This window comes from Eumetopias jubatus, unplaced genomic scaffold (genome assembly GCF_037043125.1).
Source record: "Eumetopias jubatus isolate StellerSeaLion01/CBP00866 unplaced genomic scaffold, mEumJub1_p1.0 scaffold_55, whole genome shotgun sequence".
Classification (NCBI taxonomy): domain Eukaryota; kingdom Metazoa; phylum Chordata; class Mammalia; order Carnivora; family Otariidae; genus Eumetopias; species Eumetopias jubatus.
This window is the reverse complement of record NW_028274861.1, coordinates 221,325-237,643: the sequence shown is the minus strand read 5'-3', so window position 1 is coordinate 237,643 and position 16,319 is coordinate 221,325. Positions and strand designations below refer to the sequence as shown.

Here is a 16,319-nt window from a genome sequence, read left to right as displayed (position 1 = left end):
AGGCACTTCTGTAACCCTGTTTTACAGATAAGAAAATGGGTGTACAGTTTGCCCAAGGTCCTACTGTGAGGTGGCAGAGCCAGCATTCAAATGAGCCTACGTTTTGATTCCCGAGAAAATATCATTGCTGTGTGACCCCACCTCTCCCCCTGTGTGGTTCTGAAGGCTTTTTGCAAAGCCCAGGACCCCACCCCTGTGTCCACCCACATGCTGTACCACACTGTGGTCCTTCAGCCAGGCAACTTAGCAGGGGAGGGCAGCATGCAGACCACCAGAGCTTGAGATCACTTCTGACTTGAGGAATGAACACTACTTCTCACCGTTTCCAAGATCCCACACAGAATGCACCCCAAAATGAGTTCATTCCCATGGACATAGCTTCCCCTCACGGTTTGCCCAATCGGGCACAATCCACAGAATGAATTTGGGGTTGTATACCTTATGGGGAGAACCTAAAGCGTAGGGTTTGTGCACATTAAAAAGGCATTCAGTCAAGCTAACTACCTTGTCTGTTGCTTTTCTGCTTGATTCAGAGAAGGTGTTTTCAGAGACACTCCTGGCAGAGAGGGATGACAGACACTGTCCTCTTCCTGGGAGCCTCTACGTGAACATGAAATCCTTACGTGGGATGCACTTAAGCATCAGTTAGCTGGCATTCCACGTGCAGAGAGACACACATGCACTCTCCACAGCCTGAGCAGGGCTCTGCTGTGCTTTGCGCCCCCCCCCCCCCCGTCCCAGTCTGCCCTAGTCAGCTGTCATAGCATCTTCATCTTGACAAAGGATCTGGGTGTTTTTTGGTTGGATACCCTGGACTCCCGTTGTCGCAGTAAATCCTTTCTGGGAATTTCCTGGGGATCATGACTCCCTTTCAGAAATTCTGCTTAAATCTCTCAGAGGCTTTTCAGGAGAAGAGTAAAGTTAATACCGTTTTGTATTTTATTATAGTTAAGGTCAGTACAAGAGGAGATCTAAGGATGTCATTCATCACTATCATGTATTCACATTTGTCACGTTAGAGACATTATGGTTATGCCCTAATTCTGTGTTTTCCTTTCAGGTTGGTTTGTTGGACCTTGAACTCAATCAGCTGACCAAAGCACTGTTTGTGGCTTTAGTTGCTCTCTCGGTTGTTATGGTGACCTTACAAGGATTTGTAGGCCCGTGGTACCACAACCTGTTTCGGTTCCTCCTTCTCTTCTCCTACATCATTCCCATCAGGTAGGTGTAAGAATTAAGAGAAAACAAGGAACTGGTTTCATTGAGTTTGATTTTATTGAAATTTATCTTTGTCGGCATGGAAGAAGTTATTCATACAAAGCTAAAGAGGAAGGAGCCAACAACTCTGATGAATCTTAAGGAATGCTTCTGTAGAAAATAGTATTTTGGGGGGCGCCTGGGTGGCTCAGTTGGTTAAGCGACTGCCTTCGGCTCAGGTCATAATCTCAGGGTGTTGGGATCGAGTCCCACATCGGGCTCCCTGCTCCACGGGGAGCCTGTTTCTCCCTCTCCCACTCCCCCTGCTTGTGTTCCCTCTCTCGCTGTCTCTCTCTGTCAAATAAATAAATAAAATCTTTGGGGAAAAAAAAAAAATAGTATTTTGGGGAGGCAAAGTCAGTTTTGTTAGAATAATCTAGAAATCTGATGCTCTTCCTTATATGAATGTTTTGATAGTATATTCAAGAATTGAGAGATGTTTCTTGATAAAACAAACAGTTTTGTTTATTGCCAATAGACTTTATTTCTAGTGCCATTGGATTATATGCATCACTAAGTTATATTTCAGAAACAATCTAATATATCTGTCAAGTGAGATAAAATATTGAGTAAGACAGACTTTAATATGAACAATTTTTCAAAATGATAACCCCTCTAACTTGAAATTAGGATCTAAATAGTTAATATTAGGTATCTAATGAGTTTAATTTACTAATATTTACAGTACAGATATATATAAGTCCATTCTAAAATATTTCCACAAAGTATATTTTAAAAAATGCTTCATATGTAAGACTGAAAATTTTTACATGAATGAGCAATTCAAGCCTAATCATGTATAAAGCATGAAGCTAGAATAAGCATCTTTTGTAACACAGAACAGAGTAACATAGACTAGAACAGTCTTGCGCAAGGATGTAAACATTCTGAAGGGAAAGGCTTCTTTACAGACCAGCTTTCTCCAAAAGTTTGTCTAAAGGTGAAGTCTCTTTCACTTACGTACATCTAAGTGGAGCTGTAGCGTGCCCCCAGGGTGCTGTGCCCACGACAGTGTCCTGTGTGCAGCCCGCTCACGCATCCAGCCCCACTTGCTGTTTGAGACGGGGAGCTTGTCTCTACTCCTCCAAGAACACGCAGTCTTGTGCATTCGCGGCTGTTTCCGCTGGAACTGGAACACTTGCTCCCGTGGCCGCTCTCCCCTTGACTGCCTCAGCGTCGTGCCTGCTGTGGCCAGCCTGCCTTCCCAGCCCTGTGTGTCTTCCTCCACCACCACACCACACTCCAGGCTTGGCCCTTCTCAGCTGCAGGAAGCCTCTCCTAACCTGGGCTCGGTGCTCACTGCCAACTAGCCTCTTGGCGTATCACATCAGCCTGTTTTAATTCTGCTGACGTTTCCACTGGTCACTGATACTTGGTCTTGCTTTTCTGATGCTCTGTGCTCACCACGCTCCGTGAGGATAGGGGCTGCGTTTGGCTCCATGCTTAGAACAGAGTGCAGGGCATGCCCCAGGGCTCCTCACACCCTCACTGAACGGACCCGGCACAGAGTTCCCGCCCTGCTCTGAGGAGCTGCGAGTGTGCAGACCATCGGTTGAGCTATCATGCAGTGTCGTCGTTAGCACCTAGATGCATACCGAGTGCCAGCAGGGGGCTCTGGTGACAGAGCTTTGTCCCCAGAAACTCACTGGGTAAGTGGAAACAGGCAGAATATAGCCATTGATCAGTCTTCCCGAGCCAACTCCTTCAGATGGGACGGTCCAGCGGGCAGTTCCTGGTCTGAACGCACGCAGCCCGGATGCCTAGTCACCATCCCCCCACAGCCCTGATCTGCACCCGGCACGTCACCCAGTGTCCCCTGGGGACATGGATGCAGTCGTAGGCCCGACGCGTGCGTGGAACCCGGCAGAGAGGGCCTTGGCTCAGCTTACTGCCGCTCCAGCAGCCCCAGCCTGGTGCATGGCACACACCACATCCTCAGTGCAGGGCTTGGAAAGAACGGCCCCGAAGGAAAGTCAGCTTGCAAATGTGATAAGTCTGTGTTGCTGGTGTTTTCACTCTTTTACAGTAAATGCAATACAGAGTTCCCTGCCAGACGTGGCACACCAGTGGGTATGTTTCCCAAAACTAGCATTGGAAGCCTCCCTTCCCTTACTCTCTATGTCCACTCCACCACCCATTTCTGTGGATTGTATCTGCTGATGTAGCTTGACTTTGTTGCTCCCTAGATCAAGGACCTTGATGTCATTTCTGCTTTGAATGAATGTCACAGCTTTCCCCAGGAGCTTCCTGACTCGAGTCTGAGGCCGACAAGGATTCCTTCTACAATTGCCACGGGAAAGAAGGCCACATGCCTAGCACCCCACACACAGCCCACTAGGCACCAGCAGCACTTAGTGCTGGAAGGTGTGAGCTTGGGGCCCCACTGCCCAACAGGAGGCCCCTGCCCAGTGTGAACCAGCCCCCCTGCCCGGTGTGAACCAACCCCCCTGCCTGGTGTGAACCCCACTGCCCAGTGTGAACCAGCCCCCTTGCCCAGTGCAAGCCCACCTGTCTGGTGTGAACCAACCCTACTCCCCAGTGGGAACACCCTTGCCTGGTGTGACCCAACCCCCTACCCAGTGTGAGCCAACCCCCCTACCCAGTGTGAGCCAACCCCCCTGCCCAGTGTGAACCAACCCCACTACCCCTGTGAGCCCCCCTGCCTGGAATGATCCAACCCCCCCTACCCAGTATGAGCCAACGCCCCTGCCCAGTGCAAGCCCCCCGCCCGGTGTGAACCAGCCCCCTTCCCTGGTGCGAGTCCCCCTGCCTGGTGGGGAGCCCCCTCCTCCCCTGCTCAGGCTGTGTCCACAGGGACTGGCACTGCAGGTGTTAGCCTGTTAGCACACTCCTCTACTCTCCTTCAGCTGCCCACAAAAGTCTCCTACTCCTGCATCCATCGAGCAAACACCTATTTTCTTAGTAAATCCTGTATTGTTTTGTTTTGCCTTGGTTTGTGTTTTTGCTTCATTAATCTTGTTTTTCTTCATTTGTGTTGCTTTTGTCAGTTCTAAGGTGTTTTTCTGATGTCCCTTTCAAGACTCTCATAGTGCAGAAGGCCTCTTGGGGACTTTGTTCCTTCTTTTTTCGGGAGCATTTCCGTATTTAACCAGTGGAAACCACTGAACACTATTCAAATTTTTATTATATTTTTTAGTGAAATATTTTATTCCTATGGACTCTCATTTCTTCAGCATAATGACAGTATAAAGAGACTTCCCATTTCTTTTGTCAAATTAACAGGAAAAATGAACTATAGGTATGAAATATACATTATAAGCATTTTTAGGCTGATACTAACTTTCAATGTTTTTTTTTTGGATTTCAGTTGTATATATATTTATAGTAAAAAATTAGATAATATCTAATAAAAGAGAAAGAAATAGGTATCTGTAATTTTACTATTGGTAAAAACTAAAACTTTTCAGATACGTGTACATATACAGACTTATAAATATGAATGTGCATGTTTACATATATGTAAATATACCAGCATTTACACAAAAACAGATCTTTGTTTTTGTTTGTTTAGCTTATATAGCCTTTTTAAAAGTCTGTTTACAAAATGAGGAATGTACTAAGTTTCTGCAAGTTTGTCTTGTTCTGGTTTTGCAGTCAACAGTTTCTTGGTGTTTTCTTTTTTTTTAATTTTATTTATTTATTTGACAGAGAGAGAGAAAGACACAGCGAGAGCAGGAACACAAGCCGGGGGAGGGGCAGAGAGAGAGGCAGAAGCAGGCTCCCCGCGGAGCAGGGAGCCCGATGTGGGGCTCGATCCCAGGACCCTGGGACCACGACCTGAGCCGAAGGCAGATGCTCAGTGACTGACACACCCAGGCGGCCCCTCCAGTCAACAGTTTTATATTTACATGTTCAGTCAAGTGTGGAGAGACTTACTAGACAGAATTATACCTGCACCTCTTTTTAGCTCCAAAATGTCTCACGCCTACTTCAACATGATCCTTTGTCTTGTTTTTCACAGTTTGAGAATCCAGTTAGACAAATGTGGCAGAAGAAATGAAAACTGTAAAATGTGAAAAGCCTAGGATGCTGATTTAAGGACTTCATGTTTACATTTGATTCAACAAAGTTTGTTTTCCTTTTGCAAAGTTTCCATAAAATATGAATAGTAATGTTTCAGTATTTGCCAAATACGCTTTTCAATTTAATAAAGGATAGATTTAAAAAAATTTTTTTTGAAAGTGCACAATTTTGGAAAGTTAAATGCTTTTTCCTCTATTGACCTAACACATGTTTTTAATGGAAGTCCAGTGTTTCGTTAGTTTCAGGTGTCCAGCATAGCGATTGGACAGCTCCACGCCTTACCAGGCGCTCCCTGCAGTAAGTCTGCCCCCTGCCGGTGACCGTGCAGTTACCACAGTCTTACCAACTACACTCCCTGGGCTGCACGTTTCATCCCCGTGACTCCCTTATTTTTTAACTGGAGGATCGTACTTGTTAATCCCCTTCATCTGCTTCACCCTTCCCCAGCCCCCTTTCCTGTGGTAAACACCCATTTGTTCTCTGTGTCTGTGAGTCTGTTTCTGGTGTGTTTGGTGGGTTCAAAGGCTTTTCAAATTTAACAAACTTAGGCTGTTTCCTAGAAATTTTTCTCGACAGAATAAAATATTTTTGAGCCACCTGATATAATTTACTTTGTCTTTCAAGGAAAACATTACAGGGTTTAAGTCTTGTAATTGAAATGGATATATGTTCCCTGCATTGTTTGTGTCACTCGTAACAACACACACACCATCAGAGTTCTTCATGGCTCCGTCAGGCCAGGCACTGGTGGTTGCTTGTTGGTTCAGTCGCTCTTCTCCCCACATGATTTCCAAGTGTTGTGTCACGTTCTAGCTGATGGTCCAGAAAACTGTCCTATCAGTGCTGGGTCAGAGGGACCTTTACTCTCACGGGGGCACGCATGGGTGATGGGGGTAGAAAGGTGCTGACAGTGAGGACTCTGTCCCTTCTGAGAAACACATGGGCCCGTCTTGTCTAAAGCACTGCAATCGGTGGGGGCCCTGTGGCTTGGGCAGCGGGGCCCCCATTCTGCCACCTAACTGCCTGAAGGAGTGAGTACCCAGCTCTGCTCAGAGCACTGCACAGTAAGAATCAAGTATCGAAAATGTCAGGTAACATGGGTACAGAATTTGCTTCGGAACCTAGAAATGAACTCTCTTAACATCTCAGTAGGGCCTCCTTTTCCATTTAGCATGCTTGGGGAAAAAAGTGTTTCCAACCTAGGAAACCAGTCAATGGTGTTGGAAATTTGCAGCCTATCCAGATTGCAAAAGATACTAATATAGAAAATTCACGGTTTGTAAAGCATGCACAGGATAGAGGCCAAGGGTGTCACTGGACAGCTCTTTGCTGAAGAGGTTAGGTATGTAACTCATGGACTCACTCACCCACTTGGCCAGAGCCTGGAGCAGATGGGGTTATCCAAGGAGAGATGTGTGCAGAAGCCTCTTGTCAGGTGGTGTGGACCCCCATAACACACATTGGAGAAGCACAGAGTTTTTGAGAATCCTGGATCAGCAGGAGCACTACCAGCTTGGGCTGGAAGGAACAGAGACAGGCTAAAATGAGGGAAGCCTTTTGGACCCCCCAAATCCGACAGGCAGGAAACAGGCTGATAGAGCTGCCCCGCTGCAAACTGGTGCTACCCTTGCGGAGAAAGGAAGAATCACTGTGGCCACAGGTGCACAGGCCTGGACCCACAGGGCCAGAGAGTGGAGCATCCAGTCACAAAAGACTGTCCCCAGCTCTCCTAACCTGAAAGAGTTGGCCCTACTGGGCAGGATACGGGTGTTCTTTTCAGGTCCGTGTTTTACTGATAGTCTTTCTCAATCTATAGCTTGAAGTTTTACTATTGGTGAAATTATGAAAAAATGTTAATTTTGCAGAGTCAAATTTATAAGTCTTTTTTGCTGTTGGTTACACTCTCTTTATGTTGTTCAGAGAGCCGTTCTGGGCTCTGGATGATGGAGCTACCCTCCTGCATTAGCTTCTGAAAGCATGGCAGGGTTGTCTGACCGCTGGAAGTGGTGGGTTTTTTAATAGTGTGAAACAGGATTTTCATGTGTCACTGCTTTCCACACCAGTTGTCTCAGCAGACCTTGTAAGAAAGACTGTTCCTCAGTGACGAGAGCCCCTCCGTCGTACGCTAGGACTCAGACACGCACAGGCCACTCTGGGTCTCCTGTGCTGTCCCCTTGGGGGTTTGTCTATTCCTGAGCCAGAACTCACACACCTTTGTCCTGAGTTAGTGGTTCCTAGAAAGGGCCTTCCTCCTCGTGCTCTTCAAGAGCAGCCTTGTTCTCACTGGCTGTTTGCATTTAATACTGTATCTTCAGACCATGAATCTAGCCTATCTCTAAATTTTTTTTTAAGACTTTTTTTATTCAGGGGCGCCTGGGTGGCTCAGTCATTGTCTGCCTTCGGCTCAGGTCATGCTCTCAGGGTCCTGGGATCGAGCCCCGCATCAGGCTCCCTGCTCGGCGGGGAGCCTGCTTCTCCCTCTCCCACTCCCCCTGCTTGTGTTCCGTCTCTTGCTATGTCTCTCTCTGTCAAATAAAGAAATAAAATCTAAAGAAAAAAAAATTCATTTATGGGGGGGCGGGCAGAGGGAGAGAATCTCAAGCAGACTCCCTGATGACCATGGAGCCCAACACAGGGCTCGATCCCATGACCCTGAGATCATGAACTGAGCCGAAATCACGAGTCAGCTGCTCATCCGACTGAGCCACCCAGGTGCCCCAACGTAACTCTTAATTTTTTAGGTCTTCTGCCGTATCTCAAATTTTAAAAAATTTCTCCGTAGAAATCTTGCACAACTTTTATTAGAGCTGTTCTTAGATACTTGATATTTTTCAAATGCTGTTGTAAATACTATGGGTTTTGAAGGAACTGTTTCCTTTGTATTTGTTACTGGTATGGAGAAATCAAGTGACTTCTATAAAATGATTGAATCCATCAATTTTGGTAAAACTTTATTGATTTCAATTATTAATCTGGGGTTTATTGGACTTTCTCTAAGGTAATTGTATCATCAGTAAATAATGACAGTTTTGATTCCTGCACCATTTATTTCTTTTCCTGATCACTGTATCAAAGATTCCTGATACAACGTTAAGCAGAAGTACTAATAATAGACTCTGCTTTTGTTTCCATCATAAAAGGCAAAACTTCCAAGATTTCATCAAGTATGCTCTATGTTTTTATAGAAACCATTTTTATCCTAAGGAAGTTTTTTTTTTAAAGATTTTATTTGAGCAAGAGAGAGAGCACGAGCGGGGGGCAGGTGGGGAGCAGCAGAGGGAGAGGGAGAAGCAGACTCCCTCTGAGCAGGGAGCCCGATGTGGGCTCCATCCCAGGACCCTGAGATCATGACCTGAGCTGAAGGCAGTCGCTTAACTGATTGAGCCACCCAGGCGCCCCCTGAGGAAGTTTTTCCTATTACTATTTGGCTAAAATTTGTTTTAAAATTATGATTATAGTTTTCGATAGATTTTTAAAATCTATTGAAATGATATTTTATCTTTAAATTTTTCCTTAATATTTTATTATGAAAAATTATATTGTTTGGCTTTCTAATGTGGTCCCTGCCTTTATTCTTTGGGGGAAAGATGCAACTTAATCATGATATACCATTCTTTTTGTGTTACTGGGTCCCATTGTTTGCATTTTTTGTGGAATTTTTGCATTGGTCCATATGATTGACTCCGCTGTAACTTTCCTGATGGTGTTTAGTGTCAGGAGCATGCCATTCTCATGAGTACATTGACAAGTCTTCTTTCATTTTCTCCTCTCTAAAATATTTTCTGTAAAATTATAATGATTTATTCCTTGATATTGACACATTAGGGAGGCCTGAATTTTTTACTGTGAAAAGATATTTGGCAGAGTGGATGTCTTTAATAGGTTAAATATATTTATCAAGTAGTTGTAAATAGTTAAATAGTTAAAAAGTTGATTTCAAGTTTTTAATTTCTTCTTCAGTCAGTTTTGCAGTTAACAGTTCTCAGGAAATATGTCCCCTGTGCCCGTATTAAGGTGTATTCCCACAAGCCTGTTGATAATGTTTTCCTTTGACCTCAAATGTGTAGGGTCTGTGGGGTTGATCTTTGTCACTCACTCTTGATACTTGTTCCTCTTTTCTGTTTTTCTTGATCAGTCTTCCAGCAGGTGTATCAGCTGTAGAAGTCTTTTGGGAAAACCTTCTCTAGGCTTTATTGATTCTTTGTGCTATATAATATTTCTCTAATTTATTGTTATCTTCTCTCCTCACACCTTTTTTGGTTTGTGTTATTCTTCTTGAGATAGATGTTTCAGTTACGAGTTTTCAGCCTTTTTTCCCATTCTGAATATGTCATTGAGGCTATAAATTCACACAGAAGTACTGCTTTGGCTACATCCCAGATGCTTCTGTACGTGGTATTTTTGTTACTGTCAGTACAGAATTTCCACTGTGATTTCTTCTTTGACCTGTGGTTATTATAAGCATATTTGCATTTCCTAATTATTATCTGTGTTCATATTTATTTTTTTATGTTGTTGTCAAAGAATGTATCTTAGTCATTTCAGATGCATGCGCTTTGCTGAGATGCATTGTAGGGCTGGGTGTCTAGTTGACTTAAACCTGGGTGCTGGATTGCTGGAATGTGTGCACGTCTGTTAGGCCGAGATTGTTAATCTTGTTTTTTAGTTTCTCCGCACCCCCGCTGGCTTTTCTGTGCCTTCTGTCACACTTGCAAAGCGTCAGGTGGAAATCTCCCATTGGTATTGGGAATCTATTTTCTCTGGAATTCTATTGCTGGCATTATATATTTTGTGGCTTTGATATCAGATGTATACAAATTTAAACTGTTAAATATTTCTGCTGAATTAAGCATTTTCTCATTATAAAGTGACTTTGTCTCTGCTAAAGCCTTTTTTTTTTTAAAGTTATTTATTTGAGAGAGAGAGAGAGAGAATGGGGGAGAGAGAGGGAGAGGGAGGGAGAGAATCCTCAAGCAGACTCCAAGCTGAGCACAGAGCCTGACACGGGGCTTGACCCCATAACCCCCAGACCATGACCATAGGTTAAATATGCACTTTCCCTTCTGTGTGTGTGTGTATATGTGTGTCTCTTACGTTTCATTTTTACCTACTCTGACAAACTGTGCCTACACACTTATTGTGATTCTGTTGTATTTCTGGTTTAAACCTATCATCTTATTTTGTTTTTTTAGTATGACTCACCTGCTCTGTATTTTTCTCCTGTCTTACCATTTTATAATTCTAGTAGAGTTCCACTTTCTTCTCTACTAGTTTAGAAGATTTTAAGCCATATTTATTCTTTTAGTAGTTAGCCTGTGAACTGAGATCATTATTCTCAATCTATCAAATCTGCAGGTAGTTACTTCCTTTACATTATTGTCTCAGAGTAACGTTTACCTCCCTGCACCCTTTCGACCTTGTGCCACTTTTGTCGTGTATTTAAATTCAAGTCATTCTTAAGTCCCAAAGATACTGTCGTTTTCTACATTCTTTATGCACTTTGGTGTATCCGTGTGTTTTTTCATTTCTTCTTATACGTCAGGCCTTTCATGTAGAATGATTTTCCTTCTGTCAAAAATTTATTGTTTTGTTTACTATGGGTTTGTTGGGAATGCTCTAGATTTCTGTTTGGCTTTCCTTCCTGAAACAGTTCCACCTGCGTGCCCCACGCTGCTCCTTGGTGCCCTCCGCCCTGCAGCAGTTTTCCGACCTGTGTCTTGTTGCTCTGGGCTTGGGCGCTGTGTGGGGACAGAAGCTGCTTTTCATATAATGCTTAGGATTTGGTGCGTTTCTCGAATGCACCAGTCTGTGGATTGGTCCTTTCCCATCCCAGAAAACTGGTTGTTGTCTCCTTTTATATACTGCTCTGTCCCCTCTCTTTTGGGGACATGAATGTGGGATTTGTTCAGTGTCCTAACCCCACTTTCTTTCTCCTGTTTTTCCCTATTTTCCACCTTCTGTCCCCATTCTCCATTTTGTATCATTCCCAGCAATCCGACTTCCAAGTCACTGATCTCATCTGTGGCTGCGTCTAGGCCTCTGTCAAACCAATTGAGTTCTTAATTTCAGTTATTGATACTTTTTAGTTTGGGAAATTCTGTTTGGTGTCTTCATCACATTGATTTATTCATTTTTATGTTTGTCTCTGCCTTGCACATGTCTTTCTGGTTTTCCGTACGTTCCCTGTTTTACAGCCTGTGTCAGTCACGTGTGGGATCTGCTGCTTTTGTTGATCCTTCCTCTTGTTTTTCCCTTCTGGCTCTCGCTCCTAGTACAGTCCCCTGAGTGCTGTGCTGTTTGTTGTTGTGTTTTGTTTTTGGTTTATTTGGGGAGGTTTTCTTTGGTAATTGTATTTGAAAAGCTAATTATATGAGTAATGGGAGATCAAAGATGAAAGTGACGTGTTTCTGAAAACTCTACACTTGCTTCTGCGGTGTACTTGGAGGTACCACCTGTCTTGGAACATCTTCCCCCAAATTGGAGATTCACAGTCACCGAATCATGTGAGCCTGGTGCCATCTCCACATGCACCTGCCTCGCTTTCCAGCTTCCCCCTTAGTGTGACAGTGTAGCCCCTCACAGCCCTGCCTCTCAGGGAAAGAAGGGCCTCTTGTTGGACCTCCACCTTTTGATGGTCCCGGTCTTTGTTTTTGCTCCTGCACAGGTAGTCTGTTGAAGAGAGAATTCAAATTCTTGGGGCCTGGCCCGTGATCACTTAACCTTTGTGGAAACTGATGAGGGTTCGACCCAGAAATTCGTATCTAGTCAGTGCCTTATTTCTTTTAAGAAATTTCAAAAACATTTTATACAGTATTTCTTACTGTTTTCAGTGGGAACATTGGTTCAAATAGTATAGCCTACCGTTACCCAAGATCCCAGAACTTTCTTGCAGTTTTGTATAATGAAAGTTAGACAAATTTGAATGAAACTCTCTGATTAACTTTGTTGGCAGTACTTTCCAAGGGTAGGTAAAGTTTTCAGGCCCCAAATGTGATAAACTTTATTCTTGAGAATGCAGCAGGCTTTGTTTTAACAACAAAGTGCAACTATATCATAGCAAATTTGGGGAATGCAAGGTGACAGTAAAAAAAAAATGTGACCTGGATAAATTATGGTCTATCTATACGATGAATACTATCCATTCATAAAAAGGAATAAAGTATTGATACATAGAACAACTTGGGCATTTATAGGATGTTCTTAAAGTTAGAAAATTATAATGACGGACAGTTCAGCAGTTGCCAGGGTTCGGGTTGGGGGCAGCTAGCACTGTTGGGGGTTAACCTGAGGACTGTGAGATGGAACTGTCTGATCCCGATGGTGGACAGGGTGTAACACGAATCTGTCCTTGGGACCCATAAAGCAGAAGAGTGTGTGTAAAACCTGACAGAGCCTGAATGAAGCCTGCGTTTGACTTAATCGTGTTGTAACACTGGCTGTGCAGAGTGTGTTTCATGCCCTAAGGTGTCACCACTGGGGGAGCACCCAGGAACTCCCCTGGTTTTGCTACTTCTGTGAGTCTAAAAACAACTTCAAAGTTAGGAGTTACAAAAAAGCGGGGCGCCTGGGTGGCTCAGTCATTGAGCGTCTGCCTTCGGCTCAGGTCATGGTCCTAGGGTCCTGGGATCGAGCCCCGCATCGGGCTCCCTGCTCCACGGGGAGCCTGCTTCTCCCTCTCCCACTCCCCCTGCTTGTGTTCCCTCTCTCACTGTGTCTCTCTCTGTCAAATAAATAAATAAAATCTTTAAAAAGAAAACGTTACAAAAAAGCAAAACACTGTCATCACCATCCACGAGAGTTGGTATATACTTGGAGGTGGAGGTCTCAGGCTCTGGAGTCTGGGGGCTGTGAGTTTGCATTCTTGGGTTGAGGACACCTCACTCCTGCTGTGGCCTCAATTGGTCTCTTCTGTTCCTTCTCAGGGTAAAGTGGTCTTTACTGCACCAGTAGCTGGATTCACTCTTCAGGCCTTTGTCCTTCTGGCTCTTCTTGTTTCAGTTTGTGTTGTCTTTTCATATGATAACGAACAGCTCTTTCATATTTGCAAATATATTTATCTCATTTGCCTTTTCATTAGACTGTGGTACTTTTTCATGAAAGATCTATAGATGCGGTTTGTAAGTTAAGTTAAAGGGGGACTTTGTGTGTCAAACAGGTGCAAAGAAGATGAGAAGAGCGATCTGTTGGGTGTGGCTCGAACAAGAAGCCCAGTGCCCTCTGGGTCTTCTCCCCGTCTGCTGACTCTGCCTTCTTCCGCTTAAGTGTCTTCTGTGCCCCATCTTCCTCACCTGCCTGCACAGATGGTGTTAGCGGTCTCAGGCTCATGTTCTGCTCCCGTAATTACACACTTTATTGAAACTGATTCAGGAAAACTGAGAGTGCACTGGTGCTCCCAGAACCCAGAACCCAGCACTGCCTCACTGTGCGTAGCCTGGATATTCAAGGCCCAGTGCCCCGGTCCGACCTCAGAGCAGGGGTGTGCCTCTGCTGCTGCAGCCTTGCAGCCCAGCAAGGGCGTGACTCGTCCCCGCTCTATTTGCAGGGCTCCATCGTGGGGGCACTAGGGGGCGTTTCCTCCCAGTCCTATACTCTGCCCTGGTTTCACTGTGGTTACTGTCCCCTTCGGGTAGAGAGTTGAGCTGAGCTTTTCCAACCTTGAAAAGCATCTGATTTTCTGCCTTCAACCTTTTTTCTTTTTTTTTTTTTTATAGATTTTATTTATTTGGTTGTCAGAGAGAGACTGCGTGCACAAACAGGGGAGGGGGCAGGCAGGGCAGGCAGAGGGAGAAGCAGGCTCCCCGCCGAGCAGGGAGCCCCATGTGGGGCTCGATCCCAGGACCCTGGGATCATGACCTGAGCTGAAGGCAGACACTTAACTGACTGAGCCACCCAGGCATCCCTGCCTTCCACCTGTTCATCTGGTCTTTTTTAGCCTGGTTATAGCTTTCTTATGAATATTTTGACACAACCGCTACATGCTTAATTTGGGGTCTTATACACCTTTGCCATTCCTTTATTCTTAGACTACCAGAGACATTTCATTTTAAGGTGTACCAAATTGCATTTAATTAGTACTCTTATTTATGAACTACAGGAAGTGCTGGCCCTTTAATAGGAATATTTATCTCTTTCACGTATTGACACAAAATATTTGGCCTCACTCCTGCATAAATATCTTTATGCTGTTGCTGTATGGTGTGTTTTACCTGTCAGTACACACACACACACACACACACACACACACACACACACACACACCCCCTCTCGACTCCAGCTGGCGCATAGTGTATGCAGTAGTTCACGTGGCCCCCCCACGTAAACACTGAAACAACTCTGAATGGTGGGGAAGGCCTAAATTACCTGTTGCCATTCACCCTGATAATCTGAGCCTATGATTAATATTTGATTGTGGGGGATGTTGAGGAGCTGGGGCTGACATCACTCTGAACAGAAGGCGAAAAGGCGAGTCTCCCTGAAGACCGTCCTTACTGTGCCCCCGTCTCCCTAAGTGTGGCACGGAGCAAGGGTGTGTTCTCGGAGCCCTCTGGGGGGCCCCAGGTCCTGGCACACTCCCGGGCATCCCGCTGCCTCGTGTGCAGCTTCTGACTCTCCTTGTGGCTCTGGCATTTTTTGCTTCAGTTGATCTGGAACCTCGAAGCTCCGTTTATTTCTCCTATTTCATTTCCAATCTCTCATCTTCCCACACCCATTCAAAAACTTAATAATGTGATGTAGAATTTGCATATGCCAATTTAAACTACTTTCATACCTTACCAGATTTTTTGTTTCTTAGGGCCGAAGGCTGTACATTCTTTGTGTCTGTGTGTGTAGTTGATGCGGTTCAGGTGGACTCTCAGTGGATTTAGGTGTGTACCCACCTTTGTTCCACTTACGTGCCATCGGTACCTTCCAAGCTCAGGAGGTTTGCTGACGACCCGCCTTCCCCTAGTGGTGCGCGACATGCTGCCCGCCCGGGTCCGTTCCATTTTAGCTCAGGGCTCATCTTTTCTATAAAACCTTCTCCCGACTGTTGAGACAGTGATATTCTGCTCCAGTAACATAATTCCGTAACCTGCTTTTATGCATGAGTGCCGATACCGACAGTGACCTTCCCTGTAGATGGCATTTTAGAGGTACTATGACAGGCTCAGAAAGATCAAGTGTGTCATTTGTCCAAGATCACAGAACTGGTAAATTTGGAAATTAAAAAATCAGTACAAGTCATACCTAGCCTTAATCCTGTAAAATTCAGTTAGCCATGCCTCTTCCTGATGGAGCATAGAAAGAGGGTTCGGAGAATTGGGGAGGTTGAGTGGGCCAGAGTTGATTATTGAGATAAGGGAAATGAAAGGGAAAAGGAGCCTGGAGTCCTTCGGCAGTTCTGGCTCAGGTGACAGGTGGTCCCAAGGAGTGTTTCCTCCTCCTTGAGAAAGAGTAGATTTCTCTGTTTTGTTTTGTCTGGCACCGGAAGACGAGGAAGGGGGAATGTTACCCTCCATTGTATATATCCCTGTAGAGGAGATCTGTGATGAGTCTGAGGTAGGATCGTCTGCAGGCAACAGAATACACTGGTCTCAAGCCCAGGGCAGAGGTCCAGATTCCTAGAAGAGACTTGAATGTTCCCCTCCACGTGCCCAGCGTTGGGAGAGTGCAGCCAGTGAGGATCTTGGTGCCATCCCTTGCCATCCACGGTGTGTCAGGAAGAGGTGGATGGGGCGCCTGGATGGCTTCCTCAGTGGGCATCCGAATCTTTGTCTCAGCTCGGGTTTTGATCTTGGGGTCATGGATTTAGACCCCACATTGGGCTCCACACCCCCAAGAAGAGGTTAAAGATGTCCCAAAATGAAAAATTTGGGGGGAGATTCAGATAAAACGGTATCTGTGCCATTTCCCACAGATGACAATTTACAGGAAAAAGCTTTGATTACTTTTGATAGAACTTCTCATTAAAATGACTTTTCTTTTGCTCAGATTAAGATCTACACATACGCCTCAGTCAGGCAGGAGTGTGTGAGGCC

General features: G+C 44.9%; 1 protein-coding gene across 1 annotated transcript in view; it reads left to right on the top strand.

Moving 5' to 3' along the window:
- LOC148161803 (putative phospholipid-transporting ATPase IIB) overlaps positions 1-16,319 on the top strand; it is a 425,152-nt gene that overhangs the window by 393,435 nt on the left and 15,398 nt on the right. The window contains exon 12 of the mRNA XM_088020545.1: positions 1,061-1,221. Coding sequence (XP_087876671.1) covers positions 1,061-1,221 — 161 coding nt within the window. The remainder of the gene's footprint in view (positions 1-1,060; positions 1,222-16,319) is intronic.